At 40.2% G+C, this 18,917-nt stretch overlaps 1 protein-coding gene across 2 annotated transcripts in view; it reads right to left on the bottom strand.

Annotated features, from left to right (window-relative positions):
- DIP2B (disco interacting protein 2 homolog B) overlaps nucleotides 1-18,917 on the bottom strand; it is a 213,497-nt gene that overhangs the window by 30,532 nt on the left and 164,048 nt on the right. For both annotated transcript variants that reach the window (XM_040642443.1, XM_040642444.1), the window contains exons 14-23: nucleotides 18,321-18,385; nucleotides 16,019-16,112; nucleotides 15,416-15,535; nucleotides 13,909-14,023; nucleotides 13,215-13,354; nucleotides 12,236-12,372; nucleotides 9,431-9,511; nucleotides 7,183-7,310; nucleotides 5,298-5,412; nucleotides 1,916-2,117 (exon numbers count right to left, since the gene is read on the bottom strand). In XM_040642443.1, the coding sequence (XP_040498377.1) occupies nucleotides 1,916-2,117; nucleotides 5,298-5,412; nucleotides 7,183-7,310; nucleotides 9,431-9,511; nucleotides 12,236-12,372; nucleotides 13,215-13,354; nucleotides 13,909-14,023; nucleotides 15,416-15,535; nucleotides 16,019-16,112; nucleotides 18,321-18,385 (1,197 nt within the window). The remainder of the gene's footprint in view (nucleotides 1-1,915; nucleotides 2,118-5,297; nucleotides 5,413-7,182; nucleotides 7,311-9,430; nucleotides 9,512-12,235; nucleotides 12,373-13,214; nucleotides 13,355-13,908; nucleotides 14,024-15,415; nucleotides 15,536-16,018; nucleotides 16,113-18,320; nucleotides 18,386-18,917) is intronic.

Raw genomic sequence — 18,917 nt, 5'->3', positions numbered from 1 at the left:
AGATTAAATGCTATTTAAAATAGCATTTTACTAAAAAATAAATGAAATAGCATTTTATTATTAAGAGTACACTTATCGTCATGAACACTGAGTAATCTATAGAACTTTTGAATCATTACACTGTATACCTGAAACTAATATAATACTGTATGTTGATCATATTTCAATTAAAAAAAGATATTTAACATATTAAAAACTATTTAATAAAACAGGATTTTCAGGGATGCCTGGGTGGCTCAGTTGGTTAAGTGTCTGCCTTCGGCTCAGGTCATGATCCCAAGGTCCTGGCATCAAGTCCCACATCGGGCTCCTTGCTCAGAGGGGAGCCTGCTTCTCTCTCTGCTTGTGCTGCTCTCTCTCTGACAAATAAATAAAATCTTTTAAAAAATAAAATAAAATAAAATAAAATAGGATTTTACTCATATGACAAATGAATGTAGGTCTTCAGTAAACCAGGCTGTGAGTTAGAGAGGGCGCTGTGTGTTACATGCATCTGCCAGACACAGGCAGGCAACGTGAAGATAGTTTTTATACATTTTTTGATGAATTACTTACAGACTTCTTGATTTTGACTGCCCCTTCAGAATATTAGCCTCCATAAACTCTTATTTCCACTAGCAGAAACTGATAAATGTCACAGATACTTTAGCTCTATACACACTGTTACTAAGGCTAGCAGGTGAGTTGACAATAACATCTATCTAATTAAACAATAAACTGTGACATCATCTTCAGCCACCAGACCACGGAAGTAATTTTTGCAGAGCAGAGTATATTAACATTTTAATAGTGTTAGGATAATGTCTTGAATAAAAATGTTTTAGACAGTAAGAGGCTAACCTTATATTTTATTATTGTACATTATGTTTACCTTTCAGCCAAAGCTGTCTTACAGAAATATGATTAAATGCCACACTTCCCCCTCCCTTCCTAATCTCCCCAACTACCCCATCTCTTCCCAACACATTTGGAGGCCAGTGTGCTGACATACGCAAGTGGGTGAATGGGAGGTGGGGAACCTCTTATTAACTTCTCAATTAAAATAAAATAGTACCAAAAAACTTAATGATTTCATGTTGGGTTGAACAGATATTTCAACATGATTGACCATCAATCAATTACTCCTCCCTTTAGCCTCTTACTCAGACTCATGACCTCTGTCTGCTCGGAAATAAGATAAAAAGGTGAAATGGACTATTTGGGTTTTTTTTCTTGTTTCCATATGGCAATTCCCATACACTTACCTGCATCTTGAATTCACAGGAATATGGCAAATGCAAAATATGCTATTTATCCTGTGTTTACAATGTAGGAAATTTCAAAATTAAGTTATCTTGCTCCCAGAGATATTATAGGCCCAAATCAGACCCCTAAAGCTTAGAAGGACTGAGGGACGACTCTTCGGTAAGAGATTCCCAACAGAAAGGCCGTATAACAGTGATTCAGAGTGTGGATTTTAGAGTCATAAGTGGTATGAGTCTCAACTCGGCCACTAACTACCTATGTGGCTTTGAGCACAATTCTTACCTTTTCCAAACTTTATTTTCCACACCTGGGGGCAACACTTTAGGATAACATATGTACATTATATTTGGCTTTAGTAAGCACTCGATTACTAGCTATTCTTATTATTATCAGAACCTTCTCTTAGAGGACTTGTTTTATTCTAGTTCCACAAGTGAGATTTTGATCATCTTAACCCCAAACCTTACATCCGGGGGACATGGAAGCACACTACTGAGAAGTACTCAGAAGAGGACGCCAGTAATAAACTGCAGGTTCTCAATCCTCCCTGCTTTTGGTCATCTAATGCTATTCTTTGTAAAATCCGATTCTAGATGAAGAATCATGCTGAAAAAAGTCAGCTTCTTGAAGCTATAATTTTAATGTTATTCCTTCAAAGCTAGCTTATTACCTGGTTGCTTTTGTCGGGGTTTTGGCAAATTGGTCACACATGTATGTGGGCACATAAGGATGTTGCAAGGATGTAGAGATCCCTCCAGAAAGAGCTGCTTCGTCTGAGATATGTGGATCCCTCCTAGAGGAGTTTTTGGCAACGTATTGGCAGGCACCAGAGCAAGACAATACACACCCACCTGATGAATGCTATCAATTGCCTAGAAAAATACAAAGAAAAATATTCAGTGAGATTAATTTTACTGCATTTGACATCCTCCTAATGTAATCCATTATCCTACTCTAGGATTTTTCCTTTTCTATCCATCCTAGGTCTAGAATCTGCTAGATTATTCCCATTTCATACACCCGAAGTTACCTATTTCTTTTAGCAATGGCAGAGATCAAGAGGATGGGTAAGATACGATCTAAATGGACAGCGGTGGATACTGATTTCTAAGCCTCAGTATGTTCTCTCTTGAATGGTAATGTCCAAAACCCAGAAATTTGTTCTGGTTCTTTTAATATACAACATAGCTCAATTCAATAGAGGCAAGGTATTTTTATTATGAACACTAGAGAAGCCCTGGAAGTGGGGCCCTGCTTAACTGGTTCACCAAGTTACCCAGAATCCCATCTGCAAAACAACGGGGTGAGGCCCACCACATACTGAACGCCGGAGGCCACTGGCTCCCTCAGCGCACCTCCGCTCCCGGCCGCGCCCCTGCTGAACATCAGCTGTGCGTGTTTCTACACCTTTATGCTTGTTCTTGTGTTCACGTAATTTAACTGCTACAGCAATTGATAAAATAGAGTGTAAAGGGACAGAGAGCGTTGTGCTTTGTTTGGAAAGACTCACTAAAAAATTATTGTTGGTAAACACAAGTTAATTCTAAAAGGTAAGGATTATGTACTCTAGTCCCTTTGCACATACTCGCATTCTGGCCTAACTTACAGGAGACGAAAACAGAAACCACAGACCATGCAGTTTGATGCAGTTTATGGAAGCAGGCTGACCTGGAACACAAACTCATACTCACACTGCTCTGTATCCAATGAGTGCGGGTATTTATCTGTTTTGTGTAAAAATCTAATACTTGAAGAATTTCTCATTTTTATGATTCTCTGCTTTGACCACCTTTTAAAACTAACTGACCAACTATTAATACCAGTTCCAAACATACCAGCTGAGAGAGTTCTACTGAATTACCCATAAGTCTTACTGAAAAGGAGATACAGCCTTAGAAGAATGGACCAATGGTTATAAAAGACGGACAAGACCTTTTATTAAAACAACAGTGCAAAGGAATAAACCTGAACGTCATATTCCTCAGACTATCCTACTAATCGACAGAGACAACTGGGAAATAGAAAGTCCGGCAGGGTTCCCAAGTCTTTGGTATTTTAGAATATACAGACAGTTAGCAAATATTATTACCTATAGCCTGGATTCCCCACTGAAAATACACCATCTGGCAAGTCATCAACTGACCACCTTCTTTAAAAGGTGCTGAGTTAGGTATTTAGTTTATATCATACATAGATCTGGGGTTAACCTCTGGGCTCTAACCTACCAGAACATACGGAGTCCTTACTGTTCTACTATAGGTCCAAATACCCCAAGCTGAGAAGCTACAGATACTGGGGAAATAATGCCCTCTTATTTCATGCCCAAATCAGACCCTGAATGACTTTTACAAGAATTTGGATTAGTAAGTAAGCAGTGCATGTAATTCCTATCTTTGCTTTCCAGGGAAAAATAAGAAATATCTTGGGGAATTTCAGTTTCCTATAATAGGGAGAAAATGGATAATTCATCACAACATTCTACCATTATACCTCACCATTCATTCCAAATGAAATAACCACTTTGTTTGTTCAAAAACATGAATGGTATGAAAAATATTCTCTTTGCAGGTCTGATTCTTAGCCATCCTTCAGAGATCAGCCCAGTCTCACCTCTTTACAGTCTTTGCTGACTAGCCTATCCTCCGTAGATTCTTTCTTGTCTTTTCACTACAAATAGCCTATGCTCCCTCAGCTGATAATTCAGAACCACAGACCCCGAAGATAAAAAGAAATCTTTAAAGTCATCTAGTCCTATCACTCATCTCAGGCTTGCATCATTTCTATAACATTACTACTAACTGGCAGTGAATACAACCAAATGCTCCAAGCAGACAAGTAATAAATGTTGGGAACACTTCCAATAATATAGAATTTTCTTTGCCAAAGACAGTCCATGCTTTCTTTGGACCACACATTATCCAACAAATATTTACTAAGCCTACTATGTGTATGTGCTGGCATGACTCTCAGGATCTGGGGACCGAACTGTGACCAAAACAGAGGAGGTCTTGGCCTTCATGGGCCTTACACTGTAGTGGATATAGAGAACAATAACTATAAACACATGGTGATGAATACTGAGTAGACAAATAAGAGAGTGAAAGGGAATGTTATTTAAAACAGTGGGTCTCTCTAAACTCCTTACTGGAGATTACGCTTATGATTATTATTATTTTTTTCCCCGTGGGAATTAATTTTCTTTTTTCTTTTTTTTAAATTTTTTTTTATTATGTTAGTCACCATACAGTACATCCCTGGTTTCTGATGTAAAGTTCGATGATTCATTATTATTTTTGATGTTAATAATAATCACCATCGTTATTTACCAAATACACCCTGTATACTTCAAATAATGATCTCACTAAATCCCTCCCATTGCTCTCTTGTTTTATCCCCACTTTACAGGTTAGGAAATAAACTCAGTAAGGTTACGTAACCTCTGGTATGGAGTGGCACTATGATTCAAAGGCTGTAATTTCAAACGAAGACTAGACTCTTCTCATCATTCTACCTGTCCTACTCTCCCCCTCCCCAACTAGTGACATATCCCTTACACAGAGTACAGGCCCTTCTGCTTCCCTAACGGCTTTCACACCTAGCTCTCTAACTCCACAGGAAAGCTCCTTCAGAGTAAGAACAGCGTCTTACATTTGCTTGGATCCCGGCACGCTCGGCACCTATTACAGAACATACGTAGTAGGACTGTTGACAAGTGGATTGATTTCTGTCAGAGATGTGTTCCACACATGGTCAGTTTAAACTCTCATGGTTACTAAACACTCAGGCACAAAAAAAAGCTAAAGAATTTGCTGAGGCAGGTCAATTCAATTGTTCTTGGCAACCTGAGCAGAAAAAGACTATGTGGTCCAGAGGGAGAAACGGTACTAATTATATTCTTTGCTTCTAGTACCCAGAATATCGGAGTGCTGACTGGCAAGAAAAAAATAAGGTGTCACAACGGGCCCAACAAAGAAAAGGCTTACTCAGTGGCCGCTGCCCCCTCGGACAGCAAAGCCAGCCCGCCCTGACAGCCAGCCAGGGTGCGCGCTCACCTGCAACACTCGGCTCATCCACTGGAAACTGTCTTCCTCTGAGGCGTCGGGTCTTTGTTCCGCAACCACCACAATGCGCTCATCATAAAATACAGACACAGAAAACACAGCAATTCTAAGAGAGACAGATCAAACACATCAGGACTCCCTTCACAAGCAGACCTATTTGCTTTGCTCAGCTGGAATAACAGAGAGGAGACATCCCCACCACACTACCCAGCAGTGAGTCGTTCAGAAAAGAAATGCCACAGTCATTACCATTAAAATGAGGACTCAGACATGTACTAATAAGCACCACTGGCATGAACAGTGGGACAGAGCGATAAATAGGGCACAGTGCCTGTCTTCGTGGAGCTTGCATGTCAGAGACAGAACAAATAAATATAAAATCATGTCATGTTGGAGTAGACACCGGGAAGAGAAGCAAGGCAGGGCGAGGGGCAGAGCGGTGTGCGGGGTGGCCGCACCACTGCAGGCAGGGTGGTGGGGGAGTGCCTCCCTGAGGAGCGGACACTGGAGCAGAGACCTGAGTGAAGTGAGGACGCGAGCCATGCGAAGATCTGGAGGAAGAGGTTTCCGGGCAGAAGGAACGGAAAGCGAAAAGGTTCTGAGGTAGGAACGAGCTGGGCAGGTTTGAGGAACAGCAAGAAGGCCAGTGTGCCTGGAGCAGAGTAGTGAAGCAGAGAGTGGTGGGGAGAGGTCAGACCCAGGCCAGGGCAGGCAGGGGGACCTGGAAGGCCAAGGGGAGGGGGATGTTCTGAGTGAGGTCTCCGCTCGAACGTCCCCTTACTAGTGAGGCATTCCCAGACCACCCTATAGAAACCAGCAAGCACACTCCCACCCGTCCCCGTGTTCTTTCTATGTGGCACTTAGCACCAGCCCACGTGTTCTTGATTTCTTTGTCTCTGTGTTACTGTCTGTTTCCCCCAATGAGAATGTGAGCTTCACGAGGGCAGAAACCTGGCCTGTTTTGTTCACTGCCACATGCAGCCAGCACAGTGGCACACAGCTGGCATCCAGTAAAGATTTGTTGAATGGATGCGTGAAAGAATGGGAGTCACTGGAGAGCTGAGTATGCCCTTCCTTCCTTCCTTTCTTCCACATGTATTTATTGAACACCAACTGTGTGCCAGGTGCTGGGACACCTGAGTGCTGGGAATGTAACAGTGACCAAACAGAGACGGTCTAGTGCCCCACGGAGTTTACATCTCAGAGGAAGCCATATCATTACAAAAACTACACATTTTAGGAACTGGTTCTCTATGGTTTCATTAATTTTTCCTACTTCTTAAAAAACTAAAGAGACACCAAGAGTGCTTTAAAGATATATATCCATGATTATAAACTACTGGATAGACATCAACTACTCAAATATATACCAAGTATCTTTTCTTGCATTTATAAGCAAAGAAAAAAGGACTTGCGATTGACTTTATCCATGGAATTTGAAATGAGCACTTGTGTACTATGTCAATCTCTGTGTTAAAATGTTGTAATAGTTTAGTTAGAGATGAGTAAGAGAAACAATTCTCAGATGTAAAATTCCTACAACGTAGCATCTATCTTAATTAGTCTGAATGGCACTATTTCTGTATTGATGGAATGTAGGAAGTTCAATGTTTTAGTAGAATTCTCCAGAGTCCTCAGAATTCAACAAATAGTAATAATTAAAAATTGAAATACAGGATACGGTTATATTTTATTCCTCTCAATTTCAACCAAAGAACCCGCCATTTAAGATAAATAGTCAAAGGCCAACTCCTGCTGTGCTTAGCCAAAAATAACCCAATCACTTAGAGACTCTACAGAATATAACTCAAATCACCCTGTAAGGATACATTCAGACTCCACTGGAAGTGCTAACATTTGAATTTTTACTACTCACCTTCCTCTATAAACAGTCTTTATTGATTCAACAGCCAATCCAGTAGCAACAATGTCATCAGCATTATGTCTTCGACCACTAACCATCAGTAACCCATCCATTTTTCCAACCACGAACACCAAACTGCCCTGTAAGGTAACAACAATTTACCTTGATTTCCATTATTTAAATAGTAAAACAGACCTTTTACTTCCTGCCTTGAAACAGAGCTCATCAAAAATATAAGAAAACAACACTGTATTTTATGGATTCTTTTTTTTTTTTAATAAAGATTTTATTTATTTATTTGACAGAGAGAGAGAGACAGCCAGCGAGAGAGAGAACACAAGCAGGGTAAGTGGGAGAGGAAGAAACAGGCTCCCAGCGGAGGAGCCTGATGCGGGGCTCGATCCCAGAACTCCGGGATCACACTCTGAGCTGAATGCAGACGCTTAATGACTGAGCCACCCAGGCGCCCCTATTTTATGGAATCTAAGAAAGTGTGTCATATCTCAGAAATCAGGGGGGATATCAGTAGCGTATTATAATTAATTACAGTATATAAGAAAGGAATTTTGGTTATATTTATTCTCAGGGAGGAATTTTATAAGAAAACAACTAGGACTCCACACAAACATAGTTTATTTTCCCAGCCATGATTATGTACCTATTCACAAGATGGATGCAAAGAAAAAAATTGTTAACTCATTTAATACTGGAATTAGGAAAAAATTAAAACAGCTGATTGTGAGAACGCCTGTTTTAGGTTTATAAGGGTAATGCTGTTTCCATCTGGCAAGATTAGAAATAGGCTAATAAAGAAAGGTCTAAGAAACACTGGAGAAGCCTCTCCTTCCCAAGAAGATAACACAGCTACAGAAAATGCTGCTGTCAATGCCCTAAAAGCATCATCGTACAAATAATACTTCTCAATAATTCTAGACCCACTTGCAATAAACTGACTTTTCCATTCATTACACAAGTCCTAAATTTCCTGGCCAGTTTACACATAACCAATTAACTAGCAGTCATCTCCACATGAATGTCACTCATTGAGTTATCGCACACAACGTGGTGTCATACACCAATTGGATTATATAAGTAAAACAGAACTTCTAGCCTCAGGAAGCTACTGGTTAATCTCAGAAGATGGAAAAGAACCAGATATTTCCAACACAGTCTGAAAAGTGCTATGGTGGAAGTCAGTAAAGAGAAAGAGACATAGATCTGTCCATTTCTCCATTTCTTTCACAGCAGAATTTTTAGCTGGGCACAGCTGACCAAAATAAAGACTGTATTGCAGTGCCCCCTGACCAATGAGATAAAAGGGGAAGTGTAGCTCAGCGGTGTCAGGAAATCTTCCTTAAGAGATGGTGGGACTGCACTCTATCCTGTTTCCTGGAATGCAGACGGGACGCTGCGACTCCATCTTGGACCTCGGTCATGGAGAGGTCAACTAAAAGGGGCTGGGTTTTGGAAAGCTTTTTGGTGCTAAGAGGAGAAGTCAAGACAGTAGTTATAGATTTCTCTTTCTAGGACAGCGATCCTCTTAGAGGTATACCCTCACGCCCCCTGCCCCCATAAATGGTGGTGAAGAAATAAAATTAGATCTTTCCTTATGTAACATGAGTTGGTAAGAGGAAAAGAAAGAGTAAGGAAGTTGGATGGAGATATATGGGCTTAACTATGATCACGAATGTCTGTTACGGACAAAATACAATCCAAACTTCCCACTACGTCATGTAAAACCCTTCATGATCTGCCTGCCTCTCTACCTTCCTGTCGGCTCATGAAGCTGAGAGCTCTCTGAGAAGAGATTTTGTATCTTAACTGTCTCTGTCAACCCAGTGCCTGTAGATACCATTTGCTGGAAAACAAACTGTTTTCATCGTGTAGTGCTGCTGGTTTGTATGGAAATGCTTTGTACATTATTCATTATGGTCTCCCTTTGCTAAGGTAACTTTTTTTCAGCACTCTTCTAACTTAGTGAAACACAGAAATCAAATCAAAAAAATGGAGGAAGAATAAATGAAGAGTTTTTTTGAAAGTCAAAAAGTCTTAGTTTGAAGGAGTCAAATGAACTTGGGTAATGAAAGCAGTAAATGTTACCTCAGTCTATGACATTCTTACAAAAACTGATCTAAATCTAAGAGAGGCCCTGTTACACTCTTCATCTAATCCGAATTTCTTCTATTCTGTGACAGAAACTTTTGTAAAGTACAAATATCTGGATCAGATACACCAAAACAAACATGAATATATCACTTACCGGCCCTACAAACCCCAGCAGTCCTGACCGGATGAAGGGCACGTCCCCAACAGGAGAGCCTGCAGAATTCACTGGAATCACCTAAAAGACAGAAAGCAGTGAAAATCTTCACTTTTTCTTAAAATACGTATTTGATTTTTAAAAAAGTCTTAAAAAAAACTACAATGGTAATATATCGTTGTTGAAAACTTAAAATTATATAAACAGTGACTTCAGCATTCCCACCTTTAAGGGATAAACATTTATAATTTGTTGTGACTCTCTTGGACCTTTTATAGATGCATATATTAACAAATTAAGAATTTATTTTCACAAAAGGAATCATATTATATATACTGTTCTACAACCTGCTTTTTCCCATACTATATATTTTTCACATAACATACATATTTTGGATATCTTTCCAAGTTGGTGACGGTTGTTCTAGCTGTCTTTGTTCAACAGTTCTGTGATGTATCACCACATGGGGGACGGGATAGTGCAGCCCTTGGAAGTCAGAAGTAGTTCGACTTTTGGCTCTGCCACTTCCTAGTAAGTTCCTGGACTTCGTGAAATCCCAGTTTCTTTCATAAAACAGAGCTCCCAATGCCTCTCACAGGTTTAGGGTAAAGATTAAGGGAACATAAACAGATTTGCAAATGTAAGCAGTGTTTGGCCTAGAGCTGGTCCTCAGAAAACTATGAGAATTTAGTACTATTCCAGTGTAAGCAGTCTTTCTGGCTAGGCAGGCCAGAAAAAAATAATTTTATTATTATAAACGTGCTCTACTGAATACTGCTGTACAGATTTCTATGTATTTGTACAAAAGGCATGAGGCCTTCCAAGTTATTCTCACCAGTAGCTTATTTTTATTTTTAAAAAGATTTTATTTATTTATTTGAGAGAGAGAGAGAGAGAGAGAGAGTGAAAGAGAATCTGAAACGGACTCCACACTGCGCACAGAACCCAAAGCGGGGCTCGATCCCACAACCGCGAGATCATGACCTGAGCCCAAACGAACAGTTGGACCCTTAACCAACCCAAGCCCCCTGCCAGTAGCTTAATTTTAAAGATACGCTTATTTTATTTTCTAGTCATGACTAGGTCTTCTGTCCTACTGAAATGTTAACTATACTGGAAAACTCTCTCAGGCCTTAAGTATAAGAATCCAGTAAGAAAAATATTAGAAACTTTAATTTACAAAGATTTTGCAAGGCAATAGTTTTCTCCTTTTTTGGTTAGGATTTTTATTCTACTTCGCTATCATTAAATTTATACTGTAGATTACAAAATTTCTTCATCACTATGGGCCTAGCAGTTTGATGTTAAAGTCTGAGAATTTTTGGCTGGCCAGCTGCTCTTGTACAAAAGGCAACGTAATAAAATATTATCAATATCTTCAAACACTTCTTGAGGATCTTGTTAAGGTAAATGCAGTGACGAATAACTCAGAGATTGGAAACCTGTGTACTCCAAGCATTTAAAAAGAAAACAAGTAGGGTGAGACTTAAAGTAGTAAAATGTATAGACACTCAGCACAGGTAATTAGTCACCTGTGAGAGCAAATCAAGACCCTGGCATTAAGCCTTTGCTTTAAGAGTGTATCAATTTCCACTCCTATCAAGATGAATCGGTCACAACTTTTGAAGGCAGGCCAAGATTATAGCAGTAATAATGATGATGGGATGACGGTAATAACAGACGTTTCATAATTTATATCATCCCATTTTAGGCTGTGTCAACACAGATGATGGTCAGCCAGGAATTCTTAACCTTTTCCAGCTACCACACCATTCATACAGATAACACTGTCCCGTGAGTTACATCTGCTGCTACGTGATTTTGTACTGGCACGTACCAGTAACGGCATGGCAGACAGATGTGCCCCGCCATATGGAGACTGAGAATCAATTATAGAAAAAAGAGGCTCCAAGAACCAAAAATTGGTAGTGGTCATATTATAAGCCCTATCTAATATAACAGCCCATAAAATGGAGTTTTCTGTTCCCTAAAAACTACCCTGAGGCAGGCTAATCCCAATTATGAAATACGGACAATTCATTATACCGGCTCTGATTTCCAGGCTCTCCTGGCAAACTTTCATTACAATTTGTCTTCACATGCAGAACCGTCTGGGGGAAAGCAATGTGCTGGTCCCACTACAATACGAGCTCTTTGAGGACCTTTGTTTGTTTTCCTGAGGTACCACAAGCATCTCGAATACTGCCAGACACACAGAAGGTGCCCCGCAAGTATTTGTTCCGTGAAAGACTGACTAACGGGAGCAATCAGCCCCTGTGACAGGACGGTTCTTCATTAGTGACCCGCTGTTCTGGTTGACATCAGTCTTCGCAGGCTCAGGTTAACTTGAGTCTACTCTGGACAGATGGATCCACTGTCAGTGTCTCTTAAAATTAAATATGTGGGCTTATAGAGCTCAAAGTATGGCATATTCACCAGAGCGAACTTTTGGGAGGCCTCTTACTCTTCATTTCCCTGACGGATAAACAGTATTTCCTGCGTGCCGGGGCTGTTCTAAGCCCTTTATGAACATCAACTCATTTAGTCCACGACAATCCTGTGAGGTAGTACTATGATTTCTCACATTTTAAAGATAAGGAAATTGAGGCACAGAGAGGTTAAGGAACTACCCCCCCCAAGGTCAGCTAGTAAGTGGCAGAGTCAGGATCTGAACTCAAGCAGCCTAGCTCCAGAGTACACTCTCTCAGTGCTCCATTATGCTACTTCCCATAGGCCAGCTCATCTGACTTTGTGGCACCCTAACCTCACCAAGTAAGCTCCCCCCAAAACTTTCATATCATGTACCTCAAATGTATTTTTGGTCACACCAGCAAGCCCAAAGTACATCATGCCTCCTGTCCTGGAGCTGACACAGATTTCTCCAATCTCATCTGTTTTGCAGAGTTGGGGAGGTCCGTCAGGTCTCACGATGCACATCATCCCTAGTGTGCAGAAAACACAGTTAAGGGGCAGAGGTTCTGGAAAACCTTTGTAAGATAACGGCTCCATCCCCGTGAACCCAGGAAAGTTTTGCATGTATTCAGTGGCAATAAGTAAGAATACCAAACAGGAATGTCAAAAATAGACCTGATACTACATAGGGGTATCTGAAATTTCCATCTTTTGGCCCTGCTGATAAATAATTTTTAAAGTTCAGCAAACAAAACTACAACAGATGCAGACTGAAGTTTTCAAAGACAGTAACATATCGTTTTTTCAAAGATTTCAACAGAAAGAGAGTGTGCGTGTAAGCAGGAGGCGGGGCAAAGGGAGGGGGAGAGAGAGAATCTCAAGCAGGCTCTGCGCAGAGCAAGGAGCCCAACATGGGGCTCCATCTCATGACCCGAGCCAAAATCAAAGTTGGACGCTTACTGATTGAGCCACTCAGGTGCTTCCAAAGACAGTAACATATTAAAAATGACTACAAAGTCCAAAGAAAGAGGTTAAATTAATTTACCCCTGGGCCGATCAAACTCACTCACGGAGGCAGCGTGCTCTAACTTTTTGCCAGCCCCAATGTCTTGGCAATTACAGTGAAAACCAGACAACTTTAGTGCAACTCAGTACTTAAGCTTTCCATGTGAAAAACTGCAATCAAATCATTCAATTAAATGATACAATACTGCTGGAAAGTAAGTATAATTAGAACCACCAAACTGTTAGAACTTAAGTGACTAAGTACTAAATTTTGTATTCCTGGGTGTGGATCTCATATTTTATCAGGCTCTACTATCTCTAATGACAAATCTTTATGAAAACCCAAAAGGTGCTCCGGAGAACTCACCACCAGGCATTACGTGGCCCACATCCTGGACTGTCAGTGCTGAATTTTTATCTTCAGTATTGACCCGTATTACCCCATAGCTCAATCCATTCATCGAGAGAATAGCTCTTCCTGGCAAAGGTGCCCCTGGAACTCCAGGCCTGAAAACAAAATAAACTCATCAAATTTGGCAAATTACATGATATTAAGATAAAAGTACAAATATGTAAGAAAGCAAATTTCCTCTGGCTACCACACACCAAAAAATCCCCCTTTTCTCTGCCAAAAACATGCCAAATTAATTGACTTCACATGTACAAAGCATGGTCCACATTCGTTCAGGTGGAAAAAGGAAATTTTAAATCCAATATTAAGAATATACTGGGTTGGGTGTACTTAAGCTGTAATCAAGAATAGCCTATTTGTAGCCTAAGACGCTAACGAAGGAGTCTGAAGAGCAAAACAGCGTAGAGAAAGAACCCATTCACAAATACAAGATGAGAATAATTAAAGTAAATCTTCAGTTTACCAGTTACCCTTAGGGCAAGAGTGGGAAAAATAAATGAGATGCTTCAAACTGCTTTACAAAGTCATTTTCACTTTTAGGCTGATGAAGCAGAAAATTAGTTAGCACCCCTTGTCACTGCCTGGTAAACACCGCACATCTGATCAGGGCTGTAACATACGTCAAGGGCACTGACGTTCTGGACGATACCTGCGGATCGCAACAGTCATGGCTTCAGCAGAAGTAGCACACGGACAGATGGCCTCAGGTTTCAGTCCGTGGCTTTGGAATAGACTCAGGAAGGCATCACAGGACGACACAGACCCTAAGGAGTTGGAACAGATCAACCTGAAAGCTGCGATTGTGATTTTCATTACTGCGGAAAACTGGTAAAGAGTGGAGAGCTGACACATTTGCTTCTCATGAGAACTCACACTGTACGTCATTAATTCCATACAGATATTTTACTGTGCCTGTGAGATGGCAGATACGTTTCAAGGACAAACAGATGCTCATCTGGCCCATAAATAGGTCACTGACACTATTCAAAGTCAATCTGAGATAGGGCTGCTCTTACCAAACTGCCCAATCAATAGCAGAGATGCACTGCAGCCAATAGGCAGCTTGTTTGGAAGCGAGCAATTCTTCCTGAAGTAACTAGTTTAGCTAGTTCAGTGCTAACATTCTCGTCTGTGTGATAATTCTCCAGTCTGTTTCTTATTAAGGTCAACCGGACACCTGTGTTTATACCAGGATGACTACTATACCATTGTGACTACTGACAGAAATCCATCTATGGCAAAGAGAACAATTTCTAATGCTTCACCTGATTCTACTCAGAGTGTCTGTGCTCGTAGGGAAAAGCAGGTAACATGGTAAGATCTCTAAAAGCTTTCCCAAAGTCCTTTGATTTGTTCATAGCGCGAATTTACATAAAGTTCAGACACTTGGTTGTATCTAGTCACCATCTTATCACTCCTTGTAGTCACATGGTAGAAAAAGGATGTAAATGAGTGCGCAAGAAGGGGTGTTTCTGAAAGCTCAGAGAAAATGGGGTGTATCTATTCAGTCAAACGTTATATGGCAATGAAAAGGAACGAAGCTCGAACACATGCTACAATACAGACGAATCTTGAAAACATGCTACGTGAAAGAAGCCAATCACAAAAGACCTCATGTAGTAGGACTACATTTATACGAGATGCCCAGCACAGGTCAATCTAGAGACAGAGGGTGGATGAACAGCTGCCTAGGGCTAGGGGACAGAGAGGCAGAAATGGGGAGTGAGTACTAATGGATACGGGAACTTAGTTCACGGTGACTAACTGTGCATATTCTTTTTTTTATTTTTAAAGATTTTATTTATTTATTTGACAGAGAGAGACAGCCAGTGAGAGAGGGAACACAAGCAGGGGGAATGGGAGAGGAAGAAGCAGGCTCCCAGCGGAGGAGCCTGATGTGGGGCTCGATCCCAGAACGCCGGGATCACGCCCTGAGCTGAAGGGAGACGCTTAACCACTGAGCCACCCAGGCGCCCCTAACTGTGCATACTCTGAAATCACTGAGCTGTACACTTTAAATGGATGAGTTTTATGGTATGTGAATTACATTTCAATGCAGATGTTAAAAAAAAAAAAGAAGCTGATAGAAAGCTGGAAACAACCTCAACCTACCAAAGGAAAGGATATTCCCAGACCCACACTCTAGAAATACTCACAGGGATTAGCTCCGTCAGTTACAATTAACATTCGGAGAGAACTCAAGCTCACATCTCTTTGGTCCCGATGTGCCATCATAGCCCAATGCAAGTCTCGACATTTTACTAAAGCTACCCTGGCTATAAATTCAAAAAGGATAAAATTAACACACACATACATGCTAAAATTGCAATGTATTTAATACACTATCATGAAAACATTTTTACTTATTTTAGGGATCATGATTCTCACTTAAAGAAAATAAAAAAGGCTTCAAAGAAATTGTGCCAGGTGCGCTGAGGCACTAACAACCGACAGAACACACAATTATTTTGCTTACTGTGACCTGCAGGCAGGCCACATAGCTCAGCTGAGGAAGCTCTGAACACTGAAGCACCCAAGAAATCTAATTCGGGGCTCAGATTCAAGCAAATTCATCTCAACTCTTAAGAAAGGATGTCGAGTGAGATGAAATAGACAACATACCTAATTTTATAGTGAATGAACTCTAAAACCTGTCAAGCCACCAAGGCATAGAATTATGTCTCTGGAAGAGCAATGTGAAAATCCCTGAAATCTTAGTTCAGTCACATGATTAAAGCTCAGATGCTATGTACAATTACCTTTGTGGGCATGTACTCTTTGGACCCAGGAGAGAGGGCAGGTCTTCATAACAGAATAGGGTACACTAATCGTATGCATCTTATTCATCACATTCTGAAAAGCAAAGAAAGATAAAAAGCAATCAATACCAAATATATACTTAGCATTTTAAAACTGAACTGATATTTTATTAATGATTTTAATCATACAAGTAATACATGCTCTTTGAAAAAATCTGAAATATTAACTCTAAGGTTAAAGTCTCCTTTGCTACCTACCCTCAAACTTGGTTCCCTCCTCCCGTCCTCAGAGATAATCGGTTATGAATCTGGCATTTATCTTCCCAGTCCTTTTTCTATATATTTACAAATATATTTGTCCCCATAGAAAGATAAAAGTATTTTTAACATAAAAGGCATCATACCATACATAAATTGGCAGCTTCCTTTTTTTCATTTAAACTGTTTTAGGCTAAATCTATTCACATCAGTCTAGGAGATCTACAGAATTCTTCTTTTGTTATTTTATTTTTTAAAAGATTTTATTTATTTATTTGAGAGAGAGAGAACATGAGAGGAGGGAGGGTCAGAGGGAGAAGCAGACTCCCTGCTGAGCAGGGAGCCCGATGTGCAACTCAATCCCGGGACTCCAGGATCATGACCTGAGCTGAAGGCAGTTGCTTAACCAACTGAGCCACCCAGGCACCCCTATAGAATTCTTTTTGAACTGCTGTATACTATTCCATAGTATGACTATATCACAATTTATTTAGGCCATTTCCCTATTATTGACAACTTTTTTGCTATTATAAACATTTCAAAGGACACGTTTATACTTACTTCCCTGTGCACATGTGCAAGTGTTTGTCCACAGTAGATACAGAAAAGTAGTACTGCTGGGTCATAGAATATATGCTTTTAAAATTCACCAGATATTGCCAAACCACCCCCCCTAACCCACTAGGCCCTGCCCTCAGGCACATGCTCACCACATAATACAAAGAGGTGGGTACTACAAAGCAAGAAATCAGAGTTTCCCTGATTCTTAGAGGAGGTCCTGCTCAGATTTATTATGTGTTGGGGTAGATAAGGCTGAGTGAGCTGAGGGGGTCCTGCAATTTGGTGTCTCTCCTGCCCTCCGAACCAAACATACCCAGGACTCCCTGTCCCCAAAGAGATCCAGCCCACAGACTAAGTAAGTCTTGGTATTTAGACTGGCCATTTTATTTACCACCTACGGGGCTCCTCAAAAACAAGATACCATTGTAAACTTCTACCTCCCTCCCCCAACTTTCTAGCTATGGTGACAAATTTCTGGATTTCAAGGACAAAATGGTGTTAATACCAATTCTTTATACATGTCCCTACCTTGCTCTTTGTATCACAGGGAGAAAATTCCCCCTAACTCCTCAAAAGGGTATTTTAACCTCTGATTAAAAAAATCAAAATGGGAAGGGCTTCGGAAATGAGCTAGAAAGTATGTACACTCATGGAACAGACTCTACTTTGAGGTGTCCTGGGTGAAAAGGGATCCTCCTCTTCTTCCTTCAGGCTTTATTTTCTACTCTTTCTCAGATCCCTGCAATGTGCAGGGAAATTGGAAGAGATGTTCTCTCAAAGGTCCTTTGCAACTCAGATCCTTTATCTCTCAGCAAGCTATCTATGGTAGCTTTTCCCACTTACCTCTTTACCTCCACACCCAAAATATCTCTGTAATAGCTAAATCTTACGCATTTCTTAAAGTCCAACTCAACGGTCACTCTTCTAGAAAAATGGTGATGCCAGAGCTGGGAGGAGCTCTCCTTGCCCTAACTCCCATAGCATGTTACCTGTTCCTCTACCATGGAAATAGCCTGATTGACCTTGTTACTCTATTCTTTAACTGTTGCATTCAATATATTTTGCCCAATGGAAAGGTTAGATGTCATTAAGCACAGTTGCCAAGTTCTAAATACATTTATGTAATCCTTTCTTCAGAAAAGAGAAGAGGTAAATCTCATACTTTTGTTAATCATAAATAAATGTATAGTCATTTATAGAAAGTGGTACTATGATGGCTGATGTTTTAAAAAATTTTGATCCTAAGTTCTCCCACAAACTGTTACGTGAAAGGTATGCCCAACCACATACTGAAGAAAAAACAGAACTACATTCTCCTTAAAAAAAATTACCATTTGTATTACAAAATTCTTCTAGAAAATATTATTGATCATTATGGAGCTTAAATTACAAACAAGCGCAGGGAGATGCTCTGGTTAGACAGCACACTGACCTGAATTATAAGCACAATTTACACTAAAGACCATAATTCTGAGGCGCTTACCGCAAACATGCCATGCCACAGCCCGGCATCCTTCTTAAAGTCTAAAACATTTACTACTGTCTCCCCTAAGATTACAAAAAAAAAGGAAAAACAAAAGGAAATCATGTTTAGTGTTAAGCAGCAAAATTATCTCACTCGTCTCTATTAAACGACTGATTTGTTACTTTTGAAGAAATCACTAAAAGCTCTTTGGATTACTTGAGGGTCCCCTCAAACTGGCTAGGGGACTGATCACTGGTCACAGAAGAAATAATGAGTTTGAAATTCCTTATGATGTAGGCACTGTCTTCTGAAAGAAAATATTTTTTTCCTAATTATATAAGGAACACATGCTTATTTTAGAAACTTCGCAAGTTGCACAAATACATGTGAAATATTATGCTTCCTAGAGAAAATTAAAACGTTGGTGTGTATCTATATCTATATATTACATATACACACACACACAAGCGTACTTACATCCAGACAGATACCTACCATAATAAAACTGGCATACTGCTCTGTATCTAAATTGTTTCCACTTAATGATATAATGAAATAATTTCCCTATAGCTTTAATATTCAAGAACAGGAGTCTTAATGCCTCAGGGTATAACC

This window comes from Ursus maritimus, unplaced genomic scaffold, assembly GCF_017311325.1.
Source record: "Ursus maritimus isolate PB19 unplaced genomic scaffold, ASM1731132v1 scaffold_26, whole genome shotgun sequence".
NCBI classification, from domain to species: domain Eukaryota; kingdom Metazoa; phylum Chordata; class Mammalia; order Carnivora; family Ursidae; genus Ursus; species Ursus maritimus.
This window is presented reverse-complemented; position numbering and strand designations above follow the sequence as displayed.